The sequence below is a fragment of the Daphnia pulicaria genome, chromosome 4 (assembly GCF_021234035.1).
Source record: "Daphnia pulicaria isolate SC F1-1A chromosome 4, SC_F0-13Bv2, whole genome shotgun sequence".
NCBI lineage: Eukaryota > Metazoa > Arthropoda > Branchiopoda > Diplostraca > Daphniidae > Daphnia > Daphnia pulicaria.
In genome coordinates, this window is record NC_060916.1 from 12,250,794 (window position 1) to 12,266,953 (window position 16,160).

The 16,160-nt window shown below is 39.1% G+C and overlaps 1 protein-coding gene and 1 long non-coding RNA gene across 4 annotated transcripts; both read left to right on the forward strand.

Annotated features, from left to right (window-relative positions):
* Window positions 1-202: 202 nt before the first annotated feature.
* LOC124336891 (protein timeless-like) lies at window positions 203-6,062 on the forward strand. 3 transcript variants are annotated; one of them, XM_046790797.1, is made up of 15 exons: window positions 203-485; window positions 555-767; window positions 853-1,006; window positions 1,122-1,216; window positions 1,281-1,342; window positions 1,408-1,597; window positions 1,674-1,973; window positions 2,885-3,034; window positions 3,108-3,165; window positions 3,238-3,432; window positions 3,509-3,716; window positions 3,790-3,947; window positions 4,012-4,781; window positions 4,851-5,133; window positions 5,199-6,062. In XM_046790797.1, exons 3-15 carry the CDS (start codon window positions 904-906, stop codon window positions 5,639-5,641), a joined length of 3,015 nt encoding a protein of 1,004 aa, XP_046646753.1. In that variant the 5' UTR covers window positions 203-485; window positions 555-767; window positions 853-903; the 3' UTR covers window positions 5,642-6,062. The 3 variants fall into 3 exon arrangements, with proteins under 3 accessions (XP_046646753.1, XP_046646754.1, XP_046646751.1); XM_046790798.1 differs by lacking the exons at window positions 203-485; window positions 555-767 and having other exon boundaries at window positions 818-1,006; window positions 3,757-3,947; XM_046790795.1 differs by lacking the exons at window positions 203-485; window positions 555-767 and having other exon boundaries at window positions 818-1,006.
* Window positions 6,063-6,164: 102 nt separating this feature from the next.
* Window positions 6,165-11,422, forward strand: LOC124337392. Its single transcript, XR_006917315.1, has 4 exons — window positions 6,165-6,299; window positions 7,419-7,580; window positions 7,923-8,085; window positions 11,280-11,422. It is a non-coding gene; the product is annotated as an uncharacterized LOC124337392 (long non-coding RNA).
* The last annotated feature ends 4,738 nt before the right edge of the window (window positions 11,423-16,160 follow it).

Sequence of the window (16,160 nt, forward strand, 5' to 3'; positions counted from 1 at the left end):
TGGCCGGGGGCGTCGATTTTTCTACTGGGGGTCTACTCTCCCCTCCCCCCCCCCTTTTAGTCAAAGTGTCATCTGCTTTCTATTTGTTTTGGTTCAATCTTTAATCGTTAAACACATGACACAGATTGACACACACACACACACACACAAATACTAACACCAAGAGGGACCTGCCGCCACACCGGCACCTTCTGGGAAACCAGTCTCAAGATTGCAGACTCTGCTGTGTTCTGTTTCGAACGAGGTGCAGACATGCGCGTGTAGTTAGCTATAATAGTACAAGTGATCTAAGTCCTCCCTTCGAATGGTGAACTCCGCGCAGTTCCCCAGGTCTATAAAGAGACGAAAAACTCCTCTGCTTGTCATTTTGTTAATAAGACATTGCAATGATGGGTGATCTTCAGTGCTCCTCATCTCATACATTTCCTGCGCGAGTGGGTTAGTCTTCCACATTTTCAAGAAGCAAAAGGATTTGACAACTTTGGGTAAGATCGAATTATTGATTATTATTAACTACACACGCATTTCTTTTTAATTTGTACTTCTTTTATTAGAGATCGAAGCGACTATAGCTATCGGAAATATTTTTTCAATTTAACCGTTATCTTGCGATGTCGTAAAATTCAACCCCATTTTCCACGCTACAATTTCGCAACCGCTTCATTAAGCTGCGAAAAGAAATAAGAGAGAAGTTCAAAAGGCAGTTTGGTGTCTAGCAAGAAGGTTATCTCCATCTGTTTTGGAACCAACTCTTCTCAATATACCAGGTGTGTCATTAATATCCAATTCCATATTTACTATAATATTTCAGTTTCAGTGCCGTAATCAGGTTTAATACTCATTACGGATCAGTTTGGAACACTGTGACGAGTTATTTACTGGCAGCATTTGAGTCGATTAAAAATGGATCACTGGATCAAGTTAAGTGGAGAGGTCCCTTGTTTGTCCCTCATCCCATTGGGGAGTTTTCACAACAACAAGTACTGCATGGACCCTGAATGTTTGAGTGAGTATTTAATTATCATCGTTTAATTATATGGACAATAAGACGGTTTCTATTGTGGTTTGTCGATCGATTCTGTCATCCACTGCTATCTAAACGTTAACTTTTTACTCGAAAGATAACCTTAAAGAAATTAACGCCAAATTAAGTTGTGAGGAACCCAATACTCGTCCACTTCGACGCGCCATCGGCTTTTTCAACGTTTTCAACAAGGTATAAATTTTGAAGCAGTTGAAATCAAATCAGGAAATAATTATTTGAATTTTATTATTTAAAGGATCTCATTCCCATCCTACTCAGCAGCAAGAATCAGCCCACCATATTCCGTACAACAATCAAGTAAGTGACATCATCATTTTTTGTCTGAGCAATTAAATTGCATTGTTGGTTTTCTACCCATTTAGACTGTTGGCTGAACTTACCACGCCCACAGAGTGTTTAATATGCATAGATGCATCCAGCAGCCGGAGCTCGACGTCGCAGCGAATTGTCATCCACGAACTATCCCAGCTTCTCTACAGTATTAAAGAGGCCTTCTTGGAACCCAGCGCCTTTGAAGTGGTTATCGATCATCTTCACGAGCTCTTAGAGAAGGTGACTCTTTACCACTTTCACTTGTTACACACACACTCGCGGGTTTACATGTTTAGATAATGTGCATGTCACTCAGAAAACGACGTTATCAAGAGAAGACTGCGAATGTGTACAGCATTCTTTGTTGTTGGTACGTAACATCCTGCACGTGCCTCAACGACCCCGAAACACTGTCGTTGATGTTGAGTCAGCAACTTCGAGTGCAGCTCAGCAACCGAGAGATGCACAAACTCCGCACCAAGTCCCGGCTCAATCCAACGGCTCCAATTGTACGACAGCTGACTGCAACAGCCAAGAAAATCAAAGGCTTTTGTGGAACCTTTTTTCACAAAGACTCGATCGACTTCTCATCAACTTACTTGCTTCCCCCCAAAAGGTAATAAATCTATTCAAATTTTTTAATTAACTTTGGTCACGTTGACTTCTTCTTTTCGTAAACGAACGGGGTCTTTAAAAGTTGGATGTCATTCATTTTTGACGATGCAAGTTTCAGACTATTTTCTTTTGTGAAAAATCAGGAATCAGGTCGGATTAATATGGCCAAAGCCGAAAAAACATATACTATATTCTTACAGATGATTAAAAGTTAAAATCTTTAACATTTAAGAGCTTTTTAGACTTTTTATTTCCGGGGATCCTGCTGTATTTAGTTTCTTTTTCTCTCTCCATTTCCTAAGAGACGTTATATACAGCTATTATTGTCGTATTATATACATGGGTACCGAATTGTTAGGGCAAGGTTTCCTAGAAGGGGCTTTAAGTATATTTTATGTAAGCAGGCGCTCTTTTATTCGCTCTTACATAAAGAAACGGGAGTTGAAGACGCAAGGCGGCGTATGAAATTCTTTTATGTCGGATGACATCCAATATCCTTATTGACTATTGTTAAACTTAAGTTTTTTTCAACTAAGAATGCGCTCAACTTTAGGCCTACATTGTGCTGCAATGATTGGTATATTATAAGTTCTCTCCTTCTCAAAACGAATTCCGGTTTTATTAAAGAAAGTTATCGATTTTCACCTTTTCCCATGAGAGAGAGAGAGTCACGGACACGCGGCGGAAGCCCATCCGCCACGTGCCCCTAATATGCTTGAAATGCGTCGAAACATCCGTGTTTGGTTACACAGGTCGTTGGTTTAGTTGCTGTAGTTGTTAATAATACGTCGACCGACAACATGGATTCGCTTACTAATTGCAATTACTCCTGTGTATAAAGTCATTTAGCTTGTGTAATCAAATGTTTGCTTGTTTGTTTTGTCCCCCGGATGTTGTTTGACATTTACACAGGGCGATTGGATAGTCACAATAACGCAACTGGTTACTCTCTTCTACAAAGATCGTCATTTCGAGGACATGAAAAAACTGATGGAAACGCATCCGCCCACGTTCGAGTCGAGTGATGAGCATAGCGGCGCAATCAATAACACTCCCCCTATTGTAAACGCCGACGCACACGTCACAGCCGTAATAACTTAATAATTGTCGACTGATTCCTTTTGAACAATTGCAGTACTCCCCAAGCAAGAATTTCCAGTTCCTGTCTCTGACGTCAAATTCAACCCCTTCGGGTATCAATCCAATTTTATTTAACCGAATTTGTGTGATGAATCTCTTTAACTTTTGATGCTATTTATGAATAGGTGAACAGTACGGGCCAGTCGCAAATTATGGGTTGCAAGAAGAGACCACCACTGCCATGACGACAGCAACAATCGTATCGCCGGGAGTAACGACTCCAGTGACGGGGAAATCCGGCAGCAATAAACGCCGCATGGTTTCTCCGGAAACGTCGCGTTCCTTCAGCTCGGCCTCCTCACAATGCAGCCATCATTCCGGTTGCGACATCTTTATTCTCCACGGGAGTTTGATTACAGTCATAAATATTTACATTCACGTATACTAATTATTTAGATACTTCACGTCACTGTAGCCGGTACAGCACATCGAGCGGTTTTCATTCGAACGAGTCCGGAATTCAATATGACAAGCGTCGGCTTAAAGATTCTGAAAATCGTAAAAAGAAATCATTAAAGCGCCGTTGCCATGGCAACTTCCACAAGTCCTGGGAGAAAACCAACGCAGATGTTCGTCCGTCTCTGCTTACAATCGACACAATGAGGTATCACGTATTGATGTGTTTATTGATGGGTAAATTTAAGTGACCCGTGTGTTTCTGTCTTCCTGCTGTGGAGTATGAAAGAGATTCCGGAAAGGTTTCCGAGAAAAAAGCTACGACTGATCAACCGGACAACGGAGAAATACGCCAAAGTGAACGACAAGAACTACACCCCCACGGAAGAAGATATTTCTCATCTTTTGAAAGATTTCATCCTCGACTTCCTTCTCAACAGTAACAATACTTTTTATATTCCGCCAAAGAGTACGCCAATCTCACTATTCAAGTTTCTATCAAGGCTACAACACGCTGTTGGGCCAACTGCATCAGAAACTACTACAAGACAATCACCCGCGTTTGGACAAGTCTCACTTTCTCTGGCTCATCTGCTACTTTTTGCCCTTCATCCCCCAGCTGAAACTGGAAGTGGAGCACTATCCTGACGTCTTCTCTATTGATCTTCTTTGCTACCTGACGTGGGAGGCTGTATGCCAGACGGAAGAGTTAGAAATCTATTCCTTTCAGCCGTCTGTCGACGTCAAGCCGTGCGTGAGGCGTCTGCATTTGGTCGTGAAGGCGATCGGTGAATACTTACAAGCATTGGCCAAATATTCCGAGGCTGATTCGTCCCAGATCAAAGGATTGTCGCTAAAAGGCCACGAAGAAAAGCGGATTAGCCAACTTTGTCATTTTCTTCCGGCTATTCGAGACCTTCGGCAAGTCTTTCTGCTCCAATTGCGCCACTTCAATCCCATGATTCAGAGTCGGCGTTATCTTCACGACGTTATCACAACGAATCATATCTTATTACTTACGCTGGAAAAGGCCGCCAAGCAGTCGGGAGCGGTGGGCTTTGATATGAATCAACATTTATATCAGTTCTGCTCGAGGGCGATACTCGATCGATACGGCAACGCCCTCGAGGATTTCAAAACTAATGGCGCTTTTGTCAACGATTGCATCCTGACTATACTTCATCATGTCGGAGGTGATTTAGGTCGAACTGAGCTCCTGTGTCAGCCGGATATCCTGCGTCCTTTTACCAAAATATGCGACGAGGATTTCACCGTGAGATTGAATTTTAAATGCACCTTGTTATTATGTATTCATAAGGATTAATTTTAATTTATTTTTTAGATGTGTGACGATTGGACCGATCTGATTTCGTACGTTATTCAGAAATATTTACGTCAAGTTCACGTAAGCAGTCGCTTTAATAAGACGGATTGGTCTCAAAAGAGCTCAAACGGACTTGACGATCAAGAGGATTTATTTTGTGTAAAATCGGAGAACTTGGAGCAAACTGAGGAGCAATTCAATAATGTCCTAAGTGAACCTCCTATTTGCGATAAAGGCGATCTTATAATTCGAGAAACTCGCACTGAAATTGAATCACTCGTTAGTCAGCTTTTGAATTCCGGTTTGTTATATTTATATCTATTTTACGGCATTGGGTTGATTTTAAAATGTTTTAATTCGTCGCAGGATTCCGGAAACAGCTTGTTTGGATTCAATCTTCTTTATTGACTTCCTGTTCAGCCCGTTTGGGAACTTACTTTGGGCAAGAATATCGGCACCCCATCACTTGTCTAAGTCTTAAAATGAATTGCCCCTGTCCGATTGTTCCGTGGACGGAAGAAGAAGCATCCGCACTACGTTCAGAACGTTTTCTTTGTCTCTTGGATCTTCTCAGTCTTCTCCCTTCCACCCCGCTGGCGCTCTATCCACGTATACCGCGTGAATGGTCGGCCAGTACCATTTACAGTGTCGCCCTCCTTTTTGGTCCCATTGACCAGCAGACAACCGACTTTGACACGACTCGTTTAAGCAAAATCGAGTCACCTATTTCCAATTTGCATCAGGTCAATATTCCCATGTACGTGCAGCTTTGCACAGCCAGCAATGAATTTCCTATTTGTAAAAATTAAAATTCATTTTAGAGTCCATAGTCCAAGTCAGAATTCAAGTCAAAATTCCCCCTAATTCTTGGCTGTAGAATAGTCTCTCATTCGCATTAGATTGCCCTCGACCAATACTATCTCACATTAATATAAAATAATCGATTAACTGTTTTTACAATTCTGGCTCACATTGCTTGAAAACAGCAGCATTTAGATTGACTGGATTACTCTCATTTTTGTTTTGTTTTTAAATTATTGCTGGTAGAATTTTAATCGTAAAGTATAAACAACATGTCGTTGGAATACTGCTACGTAACGTACATCTAAATGTGTGATTGATGTATCGATGTTGACAGTATATTTTGAGAAAAAAGTACGCTTGAGTAGGCTGCGTTATGAATAAATATTTAATCACAGATGAAGACCATCGTCTTTATCTATGATTTAATTATCAACGTTATCGATTAATAAAATACAATAAATTATTTGAGTAACGTCAGAGGATGCTTCGGTAATCCGTTATGCCCGTAGTCTCATTAGTCACCACCCCTTTCCTCTGCCAGTCTGCCTTCATTGTCACGTCTGGTCACGTGCCGGTGACACAGGTCCATCTCTGGTGAAAACTGAAAAGATTCATAGGTGAAACGCTACAAAGTTTTTCTCTCCTCTATTAAAATCACAAACGGTCAGTTGTACTTTTTAGTCTTTTACAGATTCGTTTTTTTTTAACATCTAAATGTGCACTTTTATTTGCTATTGATTATTCGTAAAGCCAAAGAAGAGCAAACAGTCTATATTTGGGTACTGGTAGGGTTTGCAATACCCAAATTATTTAAATTTAACAATTTAAAATGATTAAATGTAGCCTACACCCTGTGGAAGTGTTTGCTGCTGTGCACAGTGCTGTTTTATATAAATGACATGGTGATTTCGAACACCATATTTAAATCTTGGAAAGAGCTCTTCTCTTGTGTTTTAGTCAGATGCAACAACATAAGTTTTTGGAAGTATTTAACTTGTTATCAGACTTGAAAACTTCTGGCAAGGCTTTCATTTCAGGAACCTCCGTATCCATTATCAGGTGATCGATATGAGCCAGGGCGGGAAAACGGTGGGTTTCTTTTTTCGCCAATTAGCCCGCCATTTAGTTCCGTCAACAGTCATATTGTTAGTAAGTTCGTAGACGATTCCCAAGCGTAAAATTCTCAGTCACAATTATGCAGTAAGATCATGCAAGTATCTGTTGCGAGCATTGCTGGCTATTTGTTTTTGACAGCCAAAGCTATGAGGTTAGGTATCCCAACAATTCCTGCACGAACTCTTGCACGAAAGCTTGCATAATCTGAAACAGACACGAATTTTCACTGCGTCTACTGCAGTAGTCTACGTTACAGTTTTCTGCGTCTACCTTTGGAAAATATTAATGTCTTCGCTGTCTGGCGATGCTGTGGTAATTTCAAATGTTACTGTTTATTGAGTGTTTGGTCTGTTTTTAGACTGTATGCACGTACTCGCAATTTAACATTCTTCAAGTAACGATCGCGTGCCGCCTATGCAGGAAAATCTACTCATAAATATAAATGTTCAATGTGCCTAAGCATTCAGCTTAGAATCCATAAAGTTCAATCGATTTTTATCAGTCATCTACTTTTTAAATCAAACTAAAAGAAAATACCCTCTTATTAATCTTTTTAACGCTTTTTAAATCCATTTTCTCGCGGTTGAAGTGCTGAAAACAAGAGTGATTGTTGATTTATCCTAATTATGTATGCTCGTTAAATGTTGTCTTCATTTTCCTTTTCAGTATGGGAAATAAACACCTGGTGATCGTGTTACAGTGCACGAATATCCTAGTCTGATTCCCGACTGCTGAATCGACAATGAACTTTGAATTATGCAGATGATCGTTGTGCCGATACTTCGGGCCAGAGCAGACGGAGAAATCCTTCTCTGGAGTCACAAGTCGGTAAGGTTATACAACCTGATTTCTGTTCCCTGATCTGAATACGGAGAAATCATGTCGGGACTTTCAAATAATAGTTGCACAAAGGCTGCACTTTAGAAGTTCACAGATAATTAATTTTATTCGTTTCACAACACTTGCGATAGATTGTCAACGTGCTGTACAACATCGCGTGATGTTGGGGTAGAACTGAAATATTAAAACTATAGTGTGCAGAGTAGTAGTACAAATAGTCTCCTGGAGAGAAAATCAAACTTAAGCTTTCCTATACTATACGTATATGTTATGACGATAAGGGTCAGTGCCTAAGCATTTAAGTTTTAACGAATTTATTTTGTATTACAGATTCATTGTCAGCTCCTTGGTGAAACTCCTCAGTTCCAGAACTTTGTCATCCAGCAACGTGAAACCCGAAGTGCACATCCATCCAAGTTGCTGCCCATCGTTAACAATGTTCTGCTAGACTGAATCCATGGACTTGGAATCGATATCATAAACACCAACCAAGGTAATAAAACTTAATATTTTTGTTATAAAGGAACTGTGAATTTTTTTTTTTAAATGGCTATAGTTTCAATGGCTGTGGATGTCAACTGCAATCATTTTAGCTTCTGAATCTCTTACGTTTTGGTGAATGTGGTTTGCTTGATTTAGAAACGCGTCATCGGTATAGATTTTGACTGTAAGATTCAATGCATTATTTTCGTAGTTTTCGTATGTTTCTGTCCACCTCAGCGTTGATTTTAGGCTTGTTTCGAGCATTTTTTGAGAGTTTAACTGAATTGTCCCGGGCATTTTGCAATAGACGATTGTGTCGATTAGAAATCGAAATAATTTGCTTGCAAAGGAAAACTAAAAATGAGATACAGAGTCCAAACAAGAGGACGGCAAAAGCCCCAGTCAAATTGCTGATTGTCAGAGCAGGTGGTTTGTTATTCATTTTCAGGGTTTTGCTGCCGGGTGGGTTGACACTACTTTTGATATTTCCTTGGCATTGGGGTGGCATGGGTCGAAACCACACATCCCAGTAGTCGACTAGTCCATTGCATGATTTCCAACAGCCTTTGAATCCAGGAAATAGGAACTCTTTAGTCATTTTCGAATGGGATTAATTATGAGACAACTATTTGGTTACCCTTGATTCACAGTTTTTGTGTAGTCACTGTGTTTCGGCAGGGCAAATGACCCCATGACATTTGAGAAGCCGTCCTTTGCCAATATTTCCAAGTTACATTTTTTTTTTGTCTTTTTAAATTCCGCCCTGACGATATCCTTGTGATAATTGAACGCCTAGAAGTGTATGCGTAAAAGATAATCAATTTCTTAAATTACTATCTTGCTTCCACGAAAGAACAATTAAGCGTTAATTAATTTTTCAATATTAGCGAGCCATACATCCAAGTAGACGTTATTTGATCCAGGCGTTAACATACTGATGCACTGGGACACGGGGTAGCATCGAGAATCCTTAAAGCTCTTTAGTCTTTCTCCTAGGTTCTTGTACAGTTCCTTCGTGGCATTCTTAGCCTATTTGATAAAATTAATGAAAAACGGTAAATGTGACATTTCTGTGAAACTGTTGACAGCCAAACTTGCCGAAAGCGTAATGTCCATGGGACTTCCTTTTCTAACAAGCAATTGAACTTCTTTTCTTTCGGGTATGTCGTAAGGAGAGTTAATGAGTGAATGTTTAATTGGGGTCACTAGAAAAGTGAAGAGTGTCGAATTGTAAGCTTGAACGAAAACGAAAGCGGCTAGACACCAAACGCCAGCAACGATGCGAAATGGCAAGCGCTTCGATGTACAAGGTCCCCCTGGATTAATTAAGATTTTCTTTGTGCGTATTAAACATTTCTATTTTTTTTTCCTTCCAAAAATTTGCTAAAGGCCTGTTTTTTCTTTCGTTACCTTGCGACATTAAATTGCCAAACACGTAAAGATAATGCCCTTCAGTGCGTTTTCTGTGCGGCAATTTAATTCCATTTCCGTGGTTGGTTGCCGTTTCGAATAGTTTTTCCTGGTACCGTTGCAGAAACTTTAAAACGAATATGACACAAACAATTGAAATGCCCACTCCCAACCATATCTATGATAGATAATTGAGAATAAGCAAATGAGATGTATCCGATTTTGTTAGTTTTTATACCGGCCATTGAAAAGGCTTGATGATACCGTTGGCATTGAACGAGTTAGCAGCAGGAACGGGCATTAATAATGATGCCGTGGTGTAAACCCAAGGCACAGTTGTATCAATTTTCTGTTGATATGGGTAGGAAGGTACGATGTCTTGGAGAAGCAGATCACATTCCTACAAGTATTTGGTTTTGAGTTACTTAAAATTACGTCGTCTTCGATGTTTATTAAAGTGAGAAATCCATTGGGACGATATTCAACTTGATCCCACAAATAGTTGAAAAGTCCTTTCTTATTTACCTGTGGTTCCAACGAGCTATCATTAATGCGAATCATTTCGTACCTGCAAACCATCGGAGATAGTGAAATTGGTGTTAAAATTTCTTCATTGTTTCGTTTCAGTTCAATTTAGCATTACTTACGTAAAATTGAAACGGCTTGTCAGGCATTCGAGAATGACCCCTCCTTGTAGCGGTCCTGGCAGTCCTTTGGGGTTGCCACTCCACCCTGGCTTTTAGATACCATTTGGAAGGCAAATGTAATGCAGGCCAATTATTTAAGTAGCTGCTCTTCAACAGTAATTGTCTAGAAATAGATACCCAAATAACACGAAGGTGTTTTCCGTTAAGTGGATTTGAGGGTGGGTGCATTGCTGTAGAGTTTGTCCAAATTGTCCATTGTCCAAATTTGAGAGAAAAATATCAAGGGGGATAAAGTGTTTGCCATTGTAAGCCAACAGTGTCTACCGTCTAGTCCTTTTTACTCGACTTCTCGTCTAATTCTGAAATTCTAACTGATTCGAAGCAACATGTCGACTTCCGTCCGCTCCCGTCGTCGTCACTGCTTGGTGGTTTACATTTAAACTACAAATGTATTGCCTAGCAACGTAAACTCTTTCCTTATTCCTCAACTGAATGTTTGCAAACAACATTTTCAGTATCTATTCGTAGACCAGATCGTTTTGTCTCTCTAGGCTGGATCACCAGCTAATAGGTTAATAATTTAATTTAGTCACGGAATAACTTCCATTATTTTGTTACAAGTTTAATCGGAACAGGGTCAAGGAATTAATAACGGTATTGATCACGAGATCTCTCATGTCTCATGATTCATTCAAAACCTTTTTGTTTTTGCTCGTGTTGTTCATGTAAAACCGCTTATAAATTATTAGATTTGCAATCTAAATGTTTTATTTGTTGGTGATTTTCCTGACTTATCCTTGTATTTTTTCACATTGAGTTGAGACGGTTTTTCCCATTTTCATATTGGTGTGAGTATTTGAGTGTGAATAGCTTTAAACTATTAGCGAAAGTAGCGAAACCGTTTATTGGCTCTGTGATTTCATAAAGTTATTACGTAAAACCACCAAAATTTTAAGGTAAAGTCGTGTAGTCTATTTGAAAGTAAGCCCATTTTAATAATCCATAATGTATTCCAGCACTGCTGCACGATCACCATACAGTCGCGTGTTGACAATCAGTAGTCAAGCGCTCTAATTCATTTGAAATCTACAGAATGAAAATCAACACGCATATTTATCGAATCCATTTTTCTCTCCCAACCTTGTAGGTACTACAAACTTCCAGACTATGTATCAGCTGTTTGATGGACTCCGCTGATTCGTGTCCAGCATCCAGCCCAGAGTCACCAAAATAGAACGCTAATCAACAGTCTTTATCGTATAATGAGCAGCTCAATCTCAAATCTAAATGTAAATGCCAATTAAATTAAATTACACTAAATTATCTATAAACAGTAATATTTAAAAGTCCTTTCTGCGTTAGGTATTAGCTCACGTCGTACAATCTAAAAAAAAAACTACTGGGACATGAACAATCAAAACTAACTTCCCGGCAATCCTTCGAGCTTTCACGGGAAACTGCACGACTAAAGTAAGTAAACTTTTTTACTTCACTTTCCCGTAGTTGCTTTTGTAAAGTAGAATTTAGTTTCAACAACGCAATTTAAAATGTGTGGGTGGCTACTTGTATATGTATACGAGTGAGGCGGCGTAGTTAAGCATGGCACAATGTGAAGTGAAAAATATTAAAGAGAAAATTGAATAAATGCGTGTAAACTTAGATGTTCAGATAATGTTTTTGATATAAAGTTGAAGTTATAGTAACCAACGTCGATAATAATTATACTACACTTTCGTTTTGGTTTGGTACTGCCACAATAAATTGTTTTATATTTCTGTATGTAGCCCAAGTATTCCTTGACGAACGACACTAAAAGGGCAGCGTCTTAGCTAAATCTTAATTGGATTTCTTGTTTTTTTTTTGGCAGACATTTGGTCACCTCTATTGGTAAAACTCCTCGGATCCAAGGTCTTCGTCATCCAGATCTGTAATCTAAAACTCCAAGAGTTGCATCCCATCACTAACACTATCCTATTTCTGTTAGTCTGAATGCAATGGCTTCACAGAGAGCTTCCAGAGGAATCTAATCAGAACCAACACCCAAGGTAATAAACTTTAAACATTCAATACTAAGGAACATAGACACTTTTTTTATCGTAATGTTTACACGGATTATGGATGTCGGCTGTAATAATGTTGACTTTTGAATCGCATCGCTCATGTTTTGGCGATTTTGGATCGATTGGTTTTACATACTCGTTCTCGGTATAGATTGTCGGTTCATTTTCAATGATTTTGACCGAACGATTTGATGCATACTTTTCGTGGATGACTGCACGGGCTTATTGTCTTGAGTACTAATGCGATTTCAACTGAATTGATCCGGGCTTCTTGCATTATTAGACGGTTGGGTCGATTAAGAAGCGAAGTAATTAGCTCGCACAGGAAAACTAAAAATGAGACTCCGAAACACATGAGAGTCCAAAACACAGGACGATAAAAGCTCCGGTCAAATTTCTGAGTGTCAGAGCAGGCGATTTGTTATTCGTTTTCAGGTTTTTAGTGTTGGGAGGGTTAACACTTTTGATATTTCCTTGACATTGAGGTGGCATGGGTCGGAACCACACATCCCAGTAGTCGACTAGTCCACCTTGCATGATCTCCAACAGCCTTTGAATGTTTACACCAGGAAATAATAATTTTTTAGAACGTACTTTTTGAATGGGACTAATTGTGAAACAATGATTTTGTTACCCTTGATTCACAGTTTTTGTGTATTCACTGTGTTTGGGCAGGGCAAATGACCCCATAACGTTTAAAAAGCCTTCTTTTGCCAATAATTGCAAGTTGCATTTTTTTGTCTTTTTAAATTCTGCCCTAATGATATCCTTGTGGTAATTGAACGCCTAGAATTTTAGTGAATAAGTTAATCGATTTCTTAAATTACTATTTTGCTTTCTCGAAACAGAAACAGCGTTAATTATTTAAAGAATAATAATTATTCAGATGTAGTACATCCAAGTAGACGTTATTTGATCCAGGCGTTAACATACTGATGCACTGGGACACGGGGTAGCATCGAGAATCCGGGAAATAGTCAATCCTTTCGCCTAGTTTCCTATTAAATTCGTTTGTGTTATTCTTAATCTATTGACAAAAAAAATGAAGAATGTAAAATGGGATGTTTTAAGTGAAACTGTTGACAGCCAAACTTGCCGAAAGCGCAGTGTCCATAGGGCTTCCTTTTTTAACAAGCAGACGAACTTCTTTGCTCTCGGGAATGTCGTAAGGAGAGTTAATTAGTGAGTGTTTCATTGGGGTCACTAAGTAAGTGAAGAGTCAAATTGTAAGCGTGAACGAAGACAAAAGCGGCAAGAGTCCAAACGCCAGCAACGATACGAAATGGCAAGCGCTCTGATGAGCAGGGTCCGCCTTGATTAATTAAGATTTTCATTGCATACATTCGTATTTGTATTCTTTAGGTCCAACCTGTTGGCCTATTGTTTCTGTTATATTACCTTGCGACATCAAGTTGCCAAACACGTAAAGATATTGCTTTCCAGTGCGTTCCTTGTGCGCTAGGCAAACTCCATCACCGTGATTGCTGGCTGATTTGAATAGTTTTTCGTGTATCGTTGCAGAAACTTTAAAACGAATATGACACAGACAATCGAAATGCCCACTCCCAACCATATCTACGACAGATAATTAAGAATAAGCAAGTGAAATTTATCCGATTTTTTTGAATTATGGTACCGGCCATTGGAATGGCTAGATAAGAGCATTGATATTAAACGAACTATCTACAGGAACGGGCATTAATAATGAAGCCGTGGTGTAAACCCAAGGCACCGTTGTATCAATCAGTTTGTGATAACTGTTTGAAGACACGACGTCTTGGAGCAGCAAATCACATTCCTATGCAAGCAATAGTTTCGGGTTAGTTAGCCTAAACTGCGTCGTCTATACAAAATCTTTTAAAGTGAGAAATCCATTGGGACGACACTCGACTTGATCCCACAAATAGTTGAGAAGTCCTTTCTTATTTTCGCGTGGTTCCAACGAGCTATCATTTATGCGGATCATTTCGTACCTACAAAGAATGCGGAAATCAGCGATGATGTTCGAATTTTCTTCTTTGTTTCGTTTCAGTTTAATTGTGTGATGTATTTAGATTGTTTTCAGCTCTTTGTTAATTAACTTACGTGAAATTGAAACGGCTGGTCAGGCATTCGAGAATCACGCCTCCTTTTAGCGGTCCTGGCAGTCCTTTTATGCCACAGAATTGCAGATGAATATTTCCAATCATGAGTGCATGAGCTGCCTGCATGACCATCGCTGCTCTTCGTAAAATTATTCTGTGATAAAAGTTGTTTCTGAACCACGATGCTGTTAAAAAAAAAGGTGAATAATATAATGAATTGGTTTTGGTAATAAGATGAGCTTTGATGAAAATTAGTAAACTGTGTTTAATCAACTCAAAAATCTAGTTCTGTGTTTGACTAGCACTCAGATTACGCCTCTAATCAATGCTGCCCATGCTTGATTGTAGAGACATTGTTTTTATTGTTATTTAAATTTTACCTCTTCTTTCATTGTGCAGATGTGACGATGCCTGAGCCAACACAATCAACCAACCAAGCTACTACAAGTTTTTCTTCTCCTGGTGTCAACCAGACATCAGCAGGGATCTCAGAATCCTTAGTAAGGTATATTTATTTTTAGTAGTGATATAAACATTTTACATTCTCTTGTACGGCTACAACAATTTTGCAGGGTTTGTGTGTTGCTGATTCATCTTTCTTTAACAAATCGTTGTCCAATTTGTGTCCATCTTTCTTGCTTGAACAAAATATTAATAACCACTGTGTGTAATCACTATTGCTCATGGATTCCTTGCAAATTTACAAAAAGGTTTACTTATCATTATTTATTTTTATCTTTTTGTAGTTGAATCCCGTCTGATGCACCCATCGATCTCCCATCTTTCACTAACTGCCTCTTCTACGTCTATTTGAGTGAGAATTCATCACGAGGATGTCCTTTCTCCCCACCCGACATCTCTCATTAATCTTTCCTGTGAACGGAAACTGAAAGTGCTCGGGAGGCGATATTTCCCTGACTTACTGAAGGTAGGGCACGTTTAAAATCTATCACTACTTTAAGTATTTTTCACCTTTTGGTGGAAGATGTTAAAATTAAGTTGTTAAATGAGAAAGGATATTGAATAGTAAGGGGAAACGTGACAATTTGAGGCGTATTGGAGGCGTAGAACCGAAATGGACAATTTGAATAAGTGCCTTTCCTCCATTTTTCCTCCGAATAAGCGCAATTGTATTCATCGTCATTTGAATGAGCGACACTTGCAGTACTAAAATGTTTTGATTGATACTAATTTCAAAATATTTAATCGATCCAAACGTAATTTCTGGCGTTGTTCCAATCCCCTGTCAACTAGAATCTTGAACGTTTTCTTATAAGAACTCATCAAGTTGACGCCTAATCTTTTTTCTATCTTTGGTGGACAAAGAGTATCAAGCCGTTTTTCCTCTCACTCATCGTGCTATTGCCGAAACCGTCGTTGTAGAGGATCACATTTTTTCTCACATATTTGAACCAAGTTTTTCCGACAAAACTTTCAGAACTTGTTCATTTTTCGATATCGTTTCATTAAGTGATCTTCACTTGCGTAAGCAATTAGTTCAGCCCGTATATTGCGCAATTTCAGTGTCTTGAAAAACATTTTCAGATAGGGAAACACTTTGCCAATTAACTAAGAAACATTTTACTCAGTTAATTGAATTTTTTTCGTTTAATGTTTGTGAGCATAATTTTCTTAAGTGGCGCAGTTTTTGTCCCCTCCTTCCCCAGAGAATATTCTAAATGACAAGGTGGCAGGCTAGCACAAGGGTAAACATACCGACTTGCAGCGTTTGGCGTATAATATGGTGAATTTAAGCCGGTTAATTGACCTTCTTTTTCGACTTTCTTCTCCTTTTAATCTCCTTCTATGAGTTATTATTATGGGTGAATCAAACGTCATACGTTTAAAAAAAGGATAAATTAATAGGGTTGGAGAAGGCGAGAC